Raw genomic sequence first — 16,650 nt, 5'->3', positions numbered from 1 at the left:
AGATCCTCCATCGTCCAGGTAACAATTGTCCCAAAGGTGCTTTTTCCAAAAGACAACTGAACTTTCTTTTTTTTTCTTCTTCAATCAGAATTGAAGAAGTTTACAGATTAACAGAGTTGGAAGGGACTTTGTAGGTCATCTAGTCCAACCCCCCTCTGCCCAAGGAGGAGACCCTACACCATTTCTGAGAGATGGCAGATCTCCAGTCTCTTCTTGAAATCCTCCAGGGATGAAGCTGCCACAACTTCCGAAGGGAAATTCTGTTCCATGGGTTGATAGTTCTCATGGTCAGAAATCTCTCCTTGATCAGTTTCCATCCATTCTTCCTTGTCTGGCCTTCAGGTGCTTTGGAGAATAGCTTGACCCCTTCCTCCTCTCTGTGGCAGCCCCTCCAATATTGGAAGATGCTCTCCTGTCTCCCCTGGTCCTTCTCTTCCCTAGATTGGCCATGTCTCTCTTTTTTCTTTTTTCATTATTTTTTCTTCCTTCCTTCCTTCTGTCCTCCTTTCCTTCCTTCCTTCCTTTTTCTTTCTTTCTTTCTTTCCCTCCCTCCCTCCCCCCCCCTCTCTCTCTCTCTCTTGTGCTTTGGAGAATAGCTTTCCCCCCTCCTCTCTGTGGCAGCCCCTCCAATATTGGAAGATGCTCTCCTATCTCCCCTGGTCCTTCTCTTCCCTACATTGGCCATGTCTCTCTTTTTTCTTTTTTCATTATTTTTTCTTCCTTCCTTCCTTCTGTCCTCCTTTCCTTCCTTCCTTTTTCTTTCTTTCTTTCTTTCCCTCCCTCCCTCCCCCTCCCCCCTCTCTCTCTCTTGTGCTTTGGAGAATAGCTTTCCCCCCTCCTCTCTGTGGCAGCCCCTCCAATATTGGAAGATGCTCTCCTATCTCCCCTGGTCCTTCTCTTCCCTACATTGGCCATGTCTCTCTTTTTTCTTTTTTCATTATTTTTTCTTCCTTCCTTCCTTCTGTCCTCCTTTTCTTCCTTCCTTTTTCTTTCTTTCTTTCTTTCTTTCCCTCCCTCCCCCCCCTCCCTCCCTCTCCCTCTCTCTCTCTTGTGCTTTGGAGAATAGCTTTCCCCCCTCCTCTCTGTGGCAGCCCCTCAAATATTGGAAGATGCTCTCCTGTCTCCCCTGGTCCTTCTCTTCACTAGACCAGCCAGGCCCAGTTCCTGCAAACATTCTTCATATGTTTTATCCTCCAATCCCCTCATCATCATCCTGGTTGCTCTTCTCTGCCCTCTTTCCAGAGTCACAGCACCCTTTTTACAGTGTGGTGACCAAAACTGGATGCTTCTTGGATGAGAAGCAAAAACATTTCCAAGCATGTCCAGTTGCCTTTTGGAAAAAAGCACCTTTGGGACCACATCCCTTTCTTGTTTTTCGGCCCCCTTCCTTCTGCAAAATCGCCAAGACAAAAACTGCCGTTTGCAAAACAAACAACGAAAAGAAATCACCTCCAGTTTGTGGTCCCCAGCCTTTTGTGCAGCCTGCAAAGCAGCTTGAAAACAGGGCTCCAACTCCGCGTAGCTTTGGCCAGCCTCCTCCTTGGCCAGGGCGATGTTCAGCCAGGTCTTGGCCTCCTGGCATGAGAGAAGAGACCAGGTTAAATAGCCACAGCACTTAAGACACATACAGTATATCGTCCCCACAGTGTTTTCCAGCCTTCTCTGAGCGGTTTACAGAGTCAGCCTCTTGCCCCCAACAATCTGGGTCCTCCTTTTACCCACCTCAGAAGAATGGAAGGATGAGTCTGGTGGGATTCGAACTGCTGGCAGTGGGCAGAGTCAGCCTGCAATACTGCACTCTAGCCATTGTGCCACCACGGCCCTTCATTCCTCCCTCCCTCCTTCCCACTTTGCAATAGACTTATATACAGCTTCACGGTGCTTTCCAGCCCTCTCTAAGCGGTGTACAGAGTCAGCCTCTCGCCCCCCAACAATCTGGCTCCTCATTTTACCCACCTCGGAAGGACGGAAGGCTGAGTCAACCTCGAGCCGCTCAGGATCGAACTGCTGTCAGTCGGCAGAGTCAGCCTGCAACGTTGCACTCTAACCATTGTGCCACCAGGGCCCTTCCTTCCTTCCCTGAAATACTGCATTCTAACCACTGCACAACTTTAAGTGGTCTTTTAGCTCAGGGGGTCTCCAACCTTGGGCCCTTTAAAGACTTGTGGACTTCAACTCCCAGAATGCATGCGCTGGCTGGGGAATTCTGGGAGTTGAAGTCCACAAATCCTAAAGGGCCGAAGGTTGAAGAGCCACTTCAGCTCACATCCTCCCTCCATGATGCTATTGTCTCAGCCACGGGGATTGGCTGGGGCAGGAAATGTCCTGCAGAGGCCCACCTGGAGCCCTCCCGCCTCCCCCTGTTACCTCCAGGGGGTTCCCACGCCGCAGGGCCAGTTCTGCCTGGTAATGCTGCACTGCTCGCACATGGTCCTTTAGGTCCCCGAAGGTGGCCGCCAAAGAGACGTGGATCACAGCCAGTTCCTGCTCCGTCCGCCCCAAGGCCTTGGCATGGCCGAGCTGAAAAAGGAGCCCCCTGTTTAGGGTCCTGGAGATCTTCCGGAAAGAGACCCGAATCCTGCATCGGCCGGGCTCCCACCCCACTGCCTGACCAAGTGGCTAAGATTTCATCATGTTTAAAATCATTATTTTGTTATATTTATATATATATATATATATATATATATATATATATATATATATATATATATATATATATATATATATATATATATATATATATATATATATATATATATATATATATATATGTGTGTGTGTACTTAATGAACAGTGTATTGTCTAAGTCATTTTAGATTTACAAAACATTCATAATTCTGAAATTAATAATAGTAGTTAAAATAGTAGTAGTGATGATCAGTTTATATACAATACTTCTACTACTATTATTCCAGTATATCTGATAATAATCTTTCAGCTTCTAACAATTGCATCTACACAGTAATGATAATATATTATACAGCAATATACGTAGTAATATTTTCCCCATTCTAACTCTGTTTTCTAACTCTTGATCAAACAAGTCCTCTATTAAGAAGTATTCTATCTATCCATCATCTCTCACCCTTTTTAGCCTTTCGACTCTTGTTCCTTTTCTAACCACTCTCCCACACAGGATCCTCCCTTGGGATCTTGCATCTCCTTACATCCCTCTTATTTAAACTATTTCCTCTATCTCCACCTCTATCTTTCATCATGACTTGATACAATCCCAACCTCCTCTGGTTTTGATTGGACTTCCTGCTTCTATCGAGCCTTGGCAGTCAAGGCGCTTGGTTCTAGAACAGAATAACAGAGTTAGAAGGGACCTTGGAGGTCCTCTAGTCCAACCCCCTGCTTAGGCAGGAAACCCTACACCAAATGGTAATCCAACATCTTCTTAAAGACTCCCAGTGTTGGAGCATTCACAACTTCTGGTGGCCAGTTGTTCCACAGATTAATTGTTCTAAAACAATTTATTAATTCCCCTTCTTTCCTTCCCTTCCTTCCTAGAATAACAGAGTTGGAAGGGACCTTGGAGGTCTTCTAGTCCAACCCACTATTCAGGCAGGAAACCCTACACCATTTTAGACAAATGTTTCTCCAATCTCTTCTTGAAAACCTCCAGTGATGGAACACCGAGAACTTTTGGAGGCAAGTTGTTCTACTGGTTAACTGTTCTCACTAAGGAAGTTTCATCTTAGTTCTAAGTTGCTTCTCTCTTTGATTAGTTTCCACCCATTGCTTCTTGTTCTGCCCTCAGGTTCCTTGGAAAATAGTTTGCCTCCCTCTTCTTTGGGGCAACCCCTGAGATATTGGAAGACTGCTATCATGTCTCCCCTGGTCCTTCTTTCTATTAAACTAGACATTCCCAGTTCCTGCAGCCATTCTTCATCATATGTTTTAGCCTCCAGTCCCCTAATCCTCTTTCTTGCTCTTCTCTGCACTCTTTCCAGAGTCTCCACATCCTTTTTTACATCGTGGCGACCAAAACTGGATGCAGGATTCCAAGGGTGCCCTGGAGCAGATAACCAATATACTAGCACTGGCTGCTGCCTTGGACTGCCAATTTCTAAGTAGTAGCAATAGCCATAGCAGTTAGACTTATATACCGCTTCATAGGGCTTCCAGCCCTCTCTAAGCGGTTTACAGAGTCAGCATATCGCCCCCAACAACAATCCGGGTCCTCATTTCACCCACCTCGGAAGGATGGAAGGCTGAGTCAACCCTGAGCCGGTGAGATTTGAACCGCTGAACTGCTGATCTAGCAGTCAGCTGAAGTAGCCTGCAGTGCTGCATTTAACCACTGCGCCACTTCGGCTCTCCGAGTGACCGCCTGGCCCCAACTTGGGAGAACTAGGGATATCTGGCCAGCTCAGGGGCACCTCCGAGGCTGACCTCCCCCCCCTCCCTCCAACCATCCAGAGAGCAGCTGAGCTGAGCCGAAGGTCAGAATCGGGGACAGCTGGCTTCTTTCCCTTCCCCACAATTCCTCCATCGCTTCACCCCCCCGAACAGCCAGACAGGCCTACCTGCTTCTCATAGGCCTCGGCAGCCCGCCGATATTCGCCCACCTTGCAGAAAAGGTCTCCCAGTTGCTCGGAGAGTCCCAGGGCTGCCCCCAGTTCGCTGGCGGCTTCTGCCTCCTCCAGGGCTTCCTGCAAACGGCTCACCTTGGTGGCTGGCGGGAAGGAAGAGTCGCAGGGGAGTGGTGAGGAGCAGCCTCTAAGCCAGTGTTTCTCAACCGTGGCGACTTTTAAGTCCTGTGGACTTCAACTCCCAGAATCCCCCAGCCAGCGCTGCTGGCTGGGGGATTCTGGGAGTTGAAGTCCACAGGACTTAAAGTCGCCACGGTTGAGAAACACTGCTCTAAGCCAACTGCCAGAGGCCACACCCCCAGGCGCCAGCACTCACCGTAGCGCAGGTGGCGGGCAACGCTGTCCCGCTGCTGGGGCTGAGAGGAGCCCAGGCGGTAGGCCTTCCTCAGGGAGCGCTTGGCGGCTACGAAGTCCCCCAGACCCAGCAGGACCTGAGTGGGACCAAGGGCAAGGGTCACTTCTGGGAGTTGAAGTCCGCGAGTCCAGAAGTGGAGCCCCCCTGCTCTGGGCTTCCGCTTGAGCAGAGCGAGAAGGCAGAGGGTCTTGGGGTTCGTGGGGTGCAGGAGAGCCCCCCCCCCACTCTCAAGGCGAGTCTCTTACCTGGGCAATGCTGGCGTAACACTCGCTCTCCATGTATTTCTCCTTCATCTTACAGGCGCACTCCCGGGCTCGCTCCAGGCAGCGCATGGCCTGTGAATGCTCCTTCTCCCGCAGGTGGATATTGCCAAGGTTGAAGTAGGCGCGGAAGAGGTCTTCCGACAGGTGGGCCTGCCTAGGAGGTGGAAGAGAACCGCGGGCACTGTGGCAACGCCCTGCCGGGCGGGTGGAGGAGGCTCCGGTTGCCTACAATTTATTAATTCCCCTTCCTTCCTTCCTTCCTTCCTTCCTTCCTCCCTCCCTCCCTCCCTTCCTTCACACTCTGCCTCAATTCCTCCCTCCTCTCCTCCCTCCCTTCCTTCACTCCTTCCTATCCTTTCCATTTCTCCCCCCTCCTTCCTTCCTTCCTTCCTTCCTTCCTTCCTTCCTTCCTTCCTTCCTTCCTTCCTTCCTTCACACTCTGCCTCAATTCCTCCCTCCTCTCCTCCCTTCCTTCCTTCACTCCTTCCCATTCTTTCCATTTCTCCCCCCTCCTTCCTTCCTTCCTTCCTTCCTTCCTTCCCTTCCTTACTAGAATAACAGAGTTGTTAGCACCCCAGCTTCTCTCTCTCTCCAGAGTCCAAGGATTTGAAATTAAAATGCCAAGCCTCACATTTTATCATTGATAAGGCTGTTTTAGTATTTTGATGTTTTATTGTAGACTGTTCCAGAATCCCTCTTTAAAGGAGGTGGGCAGTTCAGAAATGTGTGAAATATAAATGAGAGAAAGGAAAGAAAAGGACGGAAGGAAAGAAGGAGAGAGACAGAAAGGAAGGAGAGCAAGAAACAAATAGAGAAAGGAAAGAAGGGAGGAAGAAACAAAGTAAGAAAGGAAGAGAAAGAGAGAGAAAGGAAGGAAGAAAAAGAGAGAAAGGAATGGAAAAAAGGAAGAAAAAAGGAAAGAAGGAAGGAAAGGAGAGAGAAAGTGAGAGAGAAAGAGAGGGAAAGGAAGGAAAGAAAGAAAAAGAAAGGAAGGGGAAAAAGGAAGAAAAAAAGGAAAGAAGGAAGGAAAGGAGAGAGAAAGAGAAAGTGAGAGAGAAAGAAAGAGAGAGAAAGGAAGGAAAGAAAGAAAAAGAAAGGAGGGAAAAAAGGAAGAAAAAAGGAAAGAAGGAGAGAGAAAGAGAAAGTGAGAGAGAAAGAAAGAGAGAGAAAGGAAGGAAAGAAAGAAAAAGAAAGGAAGGGAAAAAGGGAAGAAAAAAGTAAAGAAGGAAGGAAAGGAGAAAGAGAAAGTGAGAGGGAAAGAAAGAGAGAGAAAGGAAGGAAAGAGAGAACGAAAGAAAAACAGAGAGAGAAAAAAAAGAAGGAAGGAAAGAAAAAGAAAGAATAAAACTGGAGGGGAGCCATTAGGAGCCACGGATGCTAAGAAATTGAACTGCCTGATGCAGGTATTCCTCAACTTATAACAGTCTGTTTAGTGACGGTTTGAAGGTAGAACAACACTGAAAAGAGGGACCCAGGATGGTTTTTCCCACTGACCACCGTTGCAGCCGCCCCATCCGTGGTCACCCAATCAAAATTCGGACACTTGGCAATTGGCATGGGCAGCTTACAACAGTTTGTTTAGGGATCGTTCAAATTTACGACGACACTGAAAAAAGTGACTTACGACTATTTTTCACGCTTACGACCGTTCCAGCATCCCCATGGTCGCGTGATTAAAATTTGGACGCTTGGCAACCACCTCGTATTTATGACGGTCGCAGAGCCTCAGGGTCACGTGATTCCCCCCTTTTGCGACCTTCCGACAAGCAAAAAGTCCACGGGGAAGCCCAGGTTTACTTAACAACTGCAGTGATTCACTTAACAGCGGTGGCTGTAAAGGGGACCAAACTCACTTAGCAAATGTCTCAGCAACAGAAATTCTGGGCTCCATCGTGGCCATAAATCAAGGACTATCTGTGTCAACTCCTAAAGTTGCCATGGGGAGGAAAGGGAGGGGGGAGCGCATTCCACGCATGCTTTCGGCTAAAGTCGGATCTCAGATGACTGCAGCAGGCTTGGGAGGGGAGCACCTCATTGGGGAATGTGATTTATGACACAGACTGAAGTGGGGGGGGAGGAAGAGGGGTAAAGTTCAGCTATAATTCAAATGAGGCTCAGATCTGACTGCAAAAGAGGCCTTGCCAAATGGGGCTCCTAACAAAGGACTGTTTCTCTTTTGAAACTTGGCTCGAGACTCATGAATCAATTACGGCATCTTTTGAGAACCTGACAACCTGCAGTTGGAAGGGACCTTGGAGGTCTTCTAGCCCAACCCCTGGCCACCCCAAACCCCCCGGGGCTTCCCAGAGACTGACTGCTGACCCAGGTGGAGCAGGGAGAAGAGAGAGCCCCCCCCACCTCTCAGGGGGGCCCCTTACTCTGAGATGTAGATGCTCTTCTTGAAGTAGGAGGTGCGCATAGCTGGGTTCCTCGAGCTGTCGTAGATCAGGCCGAGGTTCAGGTAGAGCCGTGCCCGCATCTCGCTGCCCTCCCGCTGCGGCACCTGCCCTGCAAGGAGAAGAGAGCTGGCAGGATCCGATCAGACTCGGTCCCTGAGACCAAAGCTTTGTCCGTCCGGTCTTTCTCTCTGGGCTTTTTTTAAAACAGATTAAGAGTCAGGAGGGACCTTGTAGGTCATCTAGTCCAACCCCCCTGCAGGAGACCCGACAACACCATTTCTAGAACGGGCTGCTCCACCCGTCGTGCTTATGCGCCTCCTGGCCGTGTGTAGCTTTTTGTTTTAGAAAGGGGATGGACCCTCAGCCTGTCAGGTGCTTGGGAGCCAAGGGCTGGCGACACAAGGAAACAACTTACAACTTAATAGCCGGCCATCAACACCCTAATTAACAATTAATAGTTACGCACAACCACCTAAATACAATGTGTGGAAGGATCCTTGGTGCTCTCTGAGCTTCTTTCCTTGCAGAGGAAGGAAACTGGGTGATATTAGCAGAGATGCTGTTACCTAGTTTGGGTCAGGGAACGCCTGCAAGAAATCAAGCTCAGAGAGCACCAAGGACTCCCCTGTCCATCCTTTCCTTCCTTCCTTCCTTCCTTCCTTCCTTCCTTCCTTCCTTCCTTCCTTCCTTCCTTCCTTCCTTCCTTTCCTTCCTTCCTCCCTTCCTCCCTTTCCTTCCTTCCTTCCTTTGTTCCTTCCTTCCTTCCCATTCTCTCCTTCTCCACTCCACAAACTGCCCTTCCTTCTAGCACTGAGGATGTTACCTGCTTGGATCATGAAACGTCTGTAAGAAAAACAAGCAAGCTCAGAGAACAAGAAGGACCCCAATTGTCTCCTCCTCCTCTCCCCTCCTCCTCCACACAAACCCTGATGATGTTACCCAGCTGGGTCATGAAACGTCTGTAAGAAAACAAGCAAGCTCAGAGAGTATCAAGGACCCCACAGTCATCATCGTCCTCCTCTTCATTCCTCCCTGCAAACTGCACACCCATCAAGCACTGAGGATGTTACCTAGCTGGGTCATGAAACGTCTGCCAGAAAAAGAGCAAGCTCGGAGACCCCCCCCCAAGGGCCCCTCATTTCAACCCTGAGCCACAAATATTCTCCTTCCTCAATGTGTGGAGCAGCCGAGTGCAGACTTTCTGGAGAGAAAAGGGGGTTCCTCAAGGACTGGCTCCAGCAGGACCCCCCCGAAACCTTGAAAGAATAAACTTTTGGTCCTGGTGATGGACTCCGGCTGCATTTGGCATCGTTATCCTTGGACACGCCTCCTTGCCTTCACGTATGAGAAGACAGCAGCCCAACTGTGGAAACCTCCAAGATAGGAGGAAACTCTTAAGCCCCCCCCCCCCCAAGACCTCGTTCCACCTCCAGCAGGGGGAATACCAACCCACGGGGTCCCAGGAGCCCCTGCCCTGCCCCCCCTCCCCTCTCCACCCATGGTACCTTCCAGCTTGTCCTCCAGAACAGCCAAGCTCTTCATGAAGGCTTTCTCGGCCTCCTGCAGGGCCTCCCCCAGCTGGTCACTCTCGGCCATGAACATGTAGGTGCGGCCAATGGTGGCCCAAGCCCTCTGCTGCTCCACTGCGCTGGAGACGGTGCAGGCCAGTTCCAGGTGGCGGCGCTGGTGCTGGGGGGAGAGAGGGAGGGAGAGGAGGCTGCACTCAGACAACGCAGGGGCCCATTGATTGCAGCCATAGTGTCAGCCTCTGCTTTGCTGCTGCTTCGGCTGTCATTGAAACGGGGAGGGGGGGGCATGGTATTTGGGAGGGGACTACTAATAGTGCTGGAGGAAGATTCTGGAGTTTCTGCTGCCTGTCTTACTGCGCATGCGGAGGAGGTTTCCCGCCAAGGCCAACGGCACCGACATTCCATCTGGGTGATGCCTTTCGAAGTTATCTCACACCTGACACTTGGGAGAATTATGATTGGACGGTAACTGGGATGCCAAGGGGTGGGGAATGGGTTATTCTATATATCATTTGCTTTCGCGCCTAAATAATCAGTCTTCGCTTTGCTGCGCTTCTGATCATTTATAATTAGTAAAAGTACACTTGATTTCTATCAATGGAGTCTCGTGGTTTTCTTTCGTAATTATTCAGTGGAGGAGTGCTGACACATAGACCAGTGGCCGGAAGAAAGAAAAACCCTGAAAAAACTCTGGAATGAAATCACAAATAACAGGTAAAATCTATGATAAAATCCGGCCTGTTTTTAATATAGCAATAGCAATAGCAATAGCAGTAGACTTATATACCGCTTCATAGGCCTTTCAGGCCTCTCTAAGCGGTTTACAGAGAGTCAGCATATTGCCCCCAACAATCTGGGTCCTCATTTTACCCACCTCGGAAGGATGGAAGGCTGAGTCAACCCTGAGCCGGTGAGATTTGAACCGCTGACCTGCTGATCTAGCAGTAGCCTGCAGTGCTGCATTTAACCACTGCGCCACCTTGGCTCCTTTAACTACGCTAAAACTCATAAAGCGTGTGGCATGGTGCTAGTCCATCCCAAATCCCCATTGCCTGCAAGCCGGTCCTTGACCTGCAACCGTCAAAGAGCCTCATAGCGATTGTAAAGCAAGTCATCCCGTGATGACAGAACCTGATTTTATGGCCTTTTTAGTAGCGGTCATTAAGCGGCCCTTGTACAGGGTCTCCTCCCTGGGGTTGGACTAGAAGACCTCCAGGGTCCCTTCCAACTCTGTCATTCTATATTCTATAAAAGTTCAGAAGAGGAGGACCAGGGGAGACATGATAACATGTGGGGTGTTTTGGCCCAAAACCATAAATGCTGATTGTGGGCAAAAATGTAATTTGTGTTCATTTGTCTGTGGGATCCTTTGATTTCTAGTTTTCTCCCACACACACACACACACACACCACATTCCTCTGCTACACAACTCATTCCCACAACACTGCCTTGCGGCCTGTGAGGTCAAACCACCTCCTAGAGCTGCATTACTATTATCCTTCTCACCTTCCCTCTTATCCGTTCCTCTAGCACAGTGTTTCTCAACCTTGGCGACTTTAAGTCCTGTGGACTTCAACTCCCAGAATCCCCCAGCCAGCACAGCTGTGCTGGATGGGGGATTCTGGGAGTTGAAGTCCACAGGACTTAAAGTCGCCAAGGTTGAGAAACACTGCGCCGAGCATCTTATCACTGTAACTTTGCTGTTGACGGTATGTTTTATGATTTATGTGGATTATTTAGTATCCCACTATGATTATGTTGACTGCTTTTAATTAGCATCCTTTTATAGCAATAGCAATAGCAGTAGACTTATATACCGCTTCATAGGCCTTTCAGGCCTCTCTAAGCGGTTTACAGAGAGTCAGCATATTGCCCCCAACAATCTGGGTCCTCATTTTACCCACCTCGGAAGGATGGAAGGCTGAGTCAACCCTGAGCCGGTGAGATTTGAACCGCTGACCTGCTGATCTAGCAGTAGCCTGCAGTGCTGCATTTAACCACTGCGCCACCTTGGCTCTTGAGTATCATTGAGTGTTGTGTCATGATTTAGGATGTGCATTTTATGATTATGATGATGATTTTAATCACTTGTTGCGTGGATGTACTGACAGCTTATGCACGGGAGAGAAATTCCTTCTCATTTGGCCAATATTCTCTCCTCTTCTCCTATTATTTATTTATTTATTTGTTTGTTTGTTTATTTATTTATTTATTAGACTTATATTCCGCTTCATAGGGCTCTCAGCCCTCTCTAAGCGGTTTACACATTTTTTTTAGCAAATTGAGTCAGCAACTCGTCCCCACAATCCGGGTCCTCATTTCACCCACCTCGGAAGGATGGAAGGCTGAGTTGACCTTGAGCCGGTGAGATTTGAACCGCCGAACTGCAGATAACAGTCATCTGAAGTGGCCTGCAGTGCTGCACCCTAACCACTGCGCCACCTCGGCTCCTATTTCTTTTCCTGTCCTGCCCTGTCCTAATTTTCTATTCTATTCTAGTCTGTAGCTGCCATAACTGAGATGGGCGGTGAAAGAAATCAGACCAACCAATAAGTAAAACAACGGGATGAATGAATGAATGAATGTTGCAAACAGCTATACCTGCAAGGGGGGGGGAATGCCAATGCAGTCACATGACCACGCAGGTCATGTGACTCGGGGGACTTTGGAACTGGTCACCTTTTGGAAGGTTATCTTTGAACGGTTGCTAAGCAATTGGTCGTAAGTCGAGGACTGCCTGTACAATGCCCGGAGGGCCCTTCCACTCGGTGCTCACGCCCGCCTCCCTACCTTCAGGGCAGCTTCATAGCTCTCCAGCTCAGCCAAGCACTCCCCAATTTTCCGGTGGGCGACCGCACAGCCGATGACGTCTTCCACGCTCTCCAGGAGCCGCAGTTCCAGCCTGTGCTCCTCCAGGGCCTCCCGGAAGCGCCCTACGGGGAGGAAGGGGCAGCGGGGGACGTCAGAAGGAACGGGTACCTGTATCAGGATGCCAGGGTGTGTGTGTCCCCATCACTGGAGGTTTTCCAGTAGAGACAGCCATTTGTTTGAAATGGTACAGGGTCTCCTCCCTGGAGTTGGACTAGAACAGTGTTTCTCAACCTTGGAGACTTTAAGTCCTGTGGACTTCAACTCCCAGAATCCCCCAGCCAGCAGAGCTGGCTGGGGAATTCTGGGAGTTGAAGTCCACAGGACTTAAAGTCACCAAGGTTGAGAAACACTGGACTAGAAGACCTCCAGGGTCCCTTCCAACTCTGTCATTTCTATAAAAGTTCAGAAGAGGAGGACCAGGGGAGACATGATAACAGTGTTCCAATATTTGAGGGGCTGCCACAAAGCAGAGGGGGTCAATTTATTCTCCAAAGTACCTGGGGGTAGAAGAAGAAGCAATGGGTGGAAACTAACCAGAGAGAGAAGCAACTTAGAACTGAGAAGGAACTTCCTGACAGTGAGGACAATTAACCAGTATTTACTGAGGCTGCATTACTATTACTATTAGTCTCCTCATCGTTCCTATCAGCCATCTCCTCCCACTTATGACTGCAGGACTGTAACTTGGTTGCTTGTATCCTTATGATTTATATTGATATTGATATTGTTTCCTGATTGCTTATTTGTGTCCTCTGACGATCATTAAGTGCTGAATCTTAGGATTCTTGGTGAATGTATCTTGTCTTTTTATGCACGCTGAGAGCATCTGCACCAAAGACAAATTCCTTGAGTGTTCAATCACACTTGGCCAATAAGGAATTCTACTCTACTCTAACCTTGCTTGTTAGGTCACAAAAGGGGACCACATGACCCCAGGTCATAAATGTGAGTCGTCAAGCTTCTGAATGTAGATCATGTTTGTTTGTTTATGTTTATTAGGATTTATAGGCCGCCCTTTTCCCTGAGGATCCCCCTGTGACCATGGGGATGCTGTAACACCCGTCGTAAGGGTGAAAAACAGCCGTAAGTCACTGACTTCAGTGCCGCTGTAACTTTGAATGGTCTCTAAGTGAAGTGTTGTGTAAGCTGAGACCACTTTTAGTGGCTTCCGAGGCGCAATTGAGCTGAGGGCGTCCCCCATCCCGTCCCGTCCCCGGGATGCTCACCATGACGGGCTAAAATCTCTCCGAGCTGGTTGCAGAGAACGGCTTCTTCCTTCTGGTCCCCCTTCCGTTGCGCCTTCTCCTTGCTCTTCTGGATCTCTGGAGGATACGGAGAGGAGAAGCAGGAATCTCAGCACGGGATTAAAAAGAAGGCACGAATGGAGGAGGAGGAGGAGACCCTGAGTTCAAATCCTCGGGTGACTTTGGGTCGATGACCAGGAGTTGGCTGGGAGTTCTAGTCCTGCTTTTAGCCACGAATGCCAACTGGTTAACTTTGGGCGAATGACCAGGAGACAGTTGAGTTCTAGTCCCAGTCTAGGCACGGAAGCTAGGTGACTTTGGACCAATCACCAGGGTCCCTGGGAGTTCTAAACCCAGCATAGGCATGAAAGCCAGTCACCTTCCCTCAGTCCAGGCCTCCTCACAGGATTGTTGCTGTGTGGAAAATAGGAAGGAGTGAGGCAGATTAAATCTGTTTGTTGCCTTGTTGATAAAAATAATACAGACAGGATGTCAGCCTCTGCTTTGCTGTTGCTTCGGCTGCCATGAAAAGGGGAGGGAGGGCATGGTATTTGGGAGGGGTTACTCATTGTGCTGGAGGAAGGTTCTGGAGCTCAGCTGCCTGTCGGACTACGCATGCGTAGGAGGTTCCCGCCAGGACTAACGGCACCGACATTCCATCTGGGTGATGCCTTTTGAAGTTATCTCACACCTGACACTTGAGAGAATTATGATTGGACTGTAACTGGGATGCCAAGGGGTGGGGAATGGGTTATTCTATATATCAATCGCTTTCGCGCCTAAATAATCAGACTTCGCTGCGCTATGCCTTTGATCATTTATAATTAGTAAAAGTACACTTGATTTCTACACATGGAGTCTCGTGGTCTTCTTTCCTAATTATCTAATGGAGAGGTCCTGACACAGGACCACAAAACCAATCATAAGTGAGTGATGGGGGAAAGGATCAACCCAAACAAGAACTAGGAGATGGAGGAATCAAACCCATGGACAGGCACAAAAGCCTGAAATGCTTATATGCAAATGCTCAAAGCTTGGGGAACAAACAGGGCGGACTAGAAGGAATAATACAGGAGGGCAGGTAGGACATAGCTGATACCTGACAGAAGACCTTACATTCTTACATAGTTGATACCTGTACAGGATACCTTGCAGAAACAGGTGGGACGAAACCTATGCCTGGCATGTACTGATGGATGGGTGCAAATTGTTCAAAAGAAACAGATCTACAAAAAGAGGAGGTAGAGTTTTTTTTCCCCCCCCTTTATTTGTATGCCGCCCTTTTCCCTGGGGGGACTCAGGGCGGCTCACAGTTCAAAAAAAAGGGGGGGGGGGAGGACAAACAATTTCCAACATACAGACAATACAACATATTAAAAAAACACAACAGCCACACAAATTCGAGTGGGGTTAGAGTCTTAACCCCAGGCCAGCCGGGACAGCCAGATCTTTAGGGCGGCGCGGAAGGACTGGAGGGTGGTGAGGGTCCGAATCTCCACGGGGAGTTCGTTCCAGAGGGTCGGAGCAGCCACCGAGAAGGCTCTCCTCCGGGTAGTCGCCAGTTGACACTGGCTAGATGATGGAATTTGGAGGAGGCCTAATCTATGCGATCGTATCGGTCTAGTGGAGGTAATTGGCAGTAGGCGGTCTCTCAAGAGTCGCACTAGATGTAAGAGATCACAACACAGCCACAGAAATGCACATGGTCAAAGATAGAAACTCTTCCAGAATCCTTATGGGTCAATATAAAAGGGGGAAAAGTGACATTGCCATGACAGGTCACCCAACCAATCAGAAGAAATACTGCCAAGGCTATTATATCTATTCCAGACAATCCCATTAAAATCGGGAAAGAAATATTTTGAAGAACTGAATAAAATAATACATAAATATATTTGACAAGGGGGAAAAAAAACACCAAGAATTGGTCTGAAAATGAAATGCAAGATATCAGAAATAGAGGAGGCTTTGGTCTACCAAACTGGGAATTGTACTATCAGGCGGCCGTACCGGCATGGATGAAAGAGTGGGTTGTACTGAGGAATATAAGATTATTGACTTTGGAAGGACATGATTTGCAATTGTGCTGGCATGCATTCTTATGGTATGGAAAAAAATAAAGATACAAACCAGTTAACACATGTACGTAGAAAGCACATCACAGTAATCATGGAAGACTTTAACTATCCAGATATCAATTGGGAGATGAACTCTGCAATAAGTGGGAGATCAAATAGATTCCTAACCAGCCTAGCTTACAACTTTATCATCCGAAAGGTAGAGGAGGGAACTAGAAGTAAAGCTACACTGGATCTAATTCTTACTAAGAGAAGTAAGAGAGGGAGTTGAAGTTGCTGGAGCTTTGGGCGAAAGTGACTTTGTCAATCTGGAATTCAATATAATGCAAACACGAACAATAGAAAATTGTCTCCATCAACAGTGGCTTCATCACTGGAGGTGTTTAGGAAGAGACAGGACAGTCACTTGTCTGAAATGGTATAGGACAATTCTCCTGCTTAGCAGGGGGCTAGACTAGAAGACCTCCAAGGTCCCTTCCAGTTGCTATTCTATTCTAGGATAGAAAATGAATAAAATCCCTAGGATTTTAGGCCTCCCTTTATTGGACTGATCTAGTCCAGTTCTTCTTTTAACCATCATCCAGTAACATTCAGGGGTCCTGAGCCTCAGATAATCAGTTTTTTTTTTAATGCTCATAAATTCTTGGCTGTAACGCAGCTCTGTCTGCATGCTGATGTCGGTCATTTTCAGGCGCAGTTTGATGAGCAAATTTGGACCTTTTTATTTCCAGGTCAAAGTCAAGCTTTAAATACAGGTACTCCATAAACCATTTGTTCCGTTACAGCAGCACTAGAAAAAAACGGCTTATGACCATTTTTCACACTTACAACTGGTTCAGTTTCCCCATGGTCGTGTGATCAAAATCCAGGCGCTTAGCAACTGGTTCGTATTTATGACAGTGGCTACATCGTGATCCCCTTTTACGACCTTCTGGCAATAGGGAAGAGCCAGATTCACTTAACAATTGTGTTACTGACTTAACAACTGCAGTGATTCACTTAACAGCGGAGACAAGAAAGACCATAAAACAGGATGCGTTTTACTTAACTTACTGAACCAATATCTCACTTAACAACAGAATTTGGGGGGGGCTCAATTATGGTCGTAAGTCGAGGGCTACCTGTATATGGAGCACTTTTTCCATTCTGATGAACCAGTGGATTCCAAAATGTAACCTGTAGCTTATATGCAACTTTCTTGAATTCCTGACAAAAATGACTGCGTATCCACATCAGGCAGTTAGCAAAGTCTCCAGGGCTCTTTTATGGTTTATATTTTGCTACGTATTTTATATTTTACTAACGCTATGCAC

The 16,650-nt window shown here is 48.1% G+C and overlaps 1 protein-coding gene across 1 annotated transcript in view; it reads right to left on the bottom strand.

Annotated features, from left to right (window-relative positions):
* The window catches only part of LOC148049038 (tonsoku-like protein), a 31,675-nt gene that overhangs the window by 14,349 nt on the left and 676 nt on the right, over positions 1-16,650 (bottom strand). Inside the window, exons 2-10 of the mRNA XM_087703523.1 lie at positions 13,242-13,337; positions 11,935-12,077; positions 9,121-9,304; positions 7,595-7,724; positions 5,199-5,370; positions 4,915-5,029; positions 4,533-4,681; positions 2,368-2,520; positions 1,450-1,575 (exon numbers count right to left, since the gene is read on the bottom strand). Of these exons, the coding sequence (XP_087559649.1) occupies positions 1,450-1,575; positions 2,368-2,520; positions 4,533-4,681; positions 4,915-5,029; positions 5,199-5,370; positions 7,595-7,724; positions 9,121-9,304; positions 11,935-12,077; positions 13,242-13,337 (1,268 nt within the window). The remainder of the gene's footprint in view (positions 1-1,449; positions 1,576-2,367; positions 2,521-4,532; positions 4,682-4,914; positions 5,030-5,198; positions 5,371-7,594; positions 7,725-9,120; positions 9,305-11,934; positions 12,078-13,241; positions 13,338-16,650) is intronic.

Source organism: Thamnophis sirtalis, unplaced genomic scaffold, assembly GCF_051295495.1.
Source record: "Thamnophis sirtalis isolate CommonGarterSnake01/CBP01778 unplaced genomic scaffold, rThaSir2_p1.2 scaffold_2, whole genome shotgun sequence".
NCBI lineage: Eukaryota > Metazoa > Chordata > Lepidosauria > Squamata > Natricidae > Thamnophis > Thamnophis sirtalis.
This window is presented reverse-complemented; position numbering and strand designations above follow the sequence as displayed.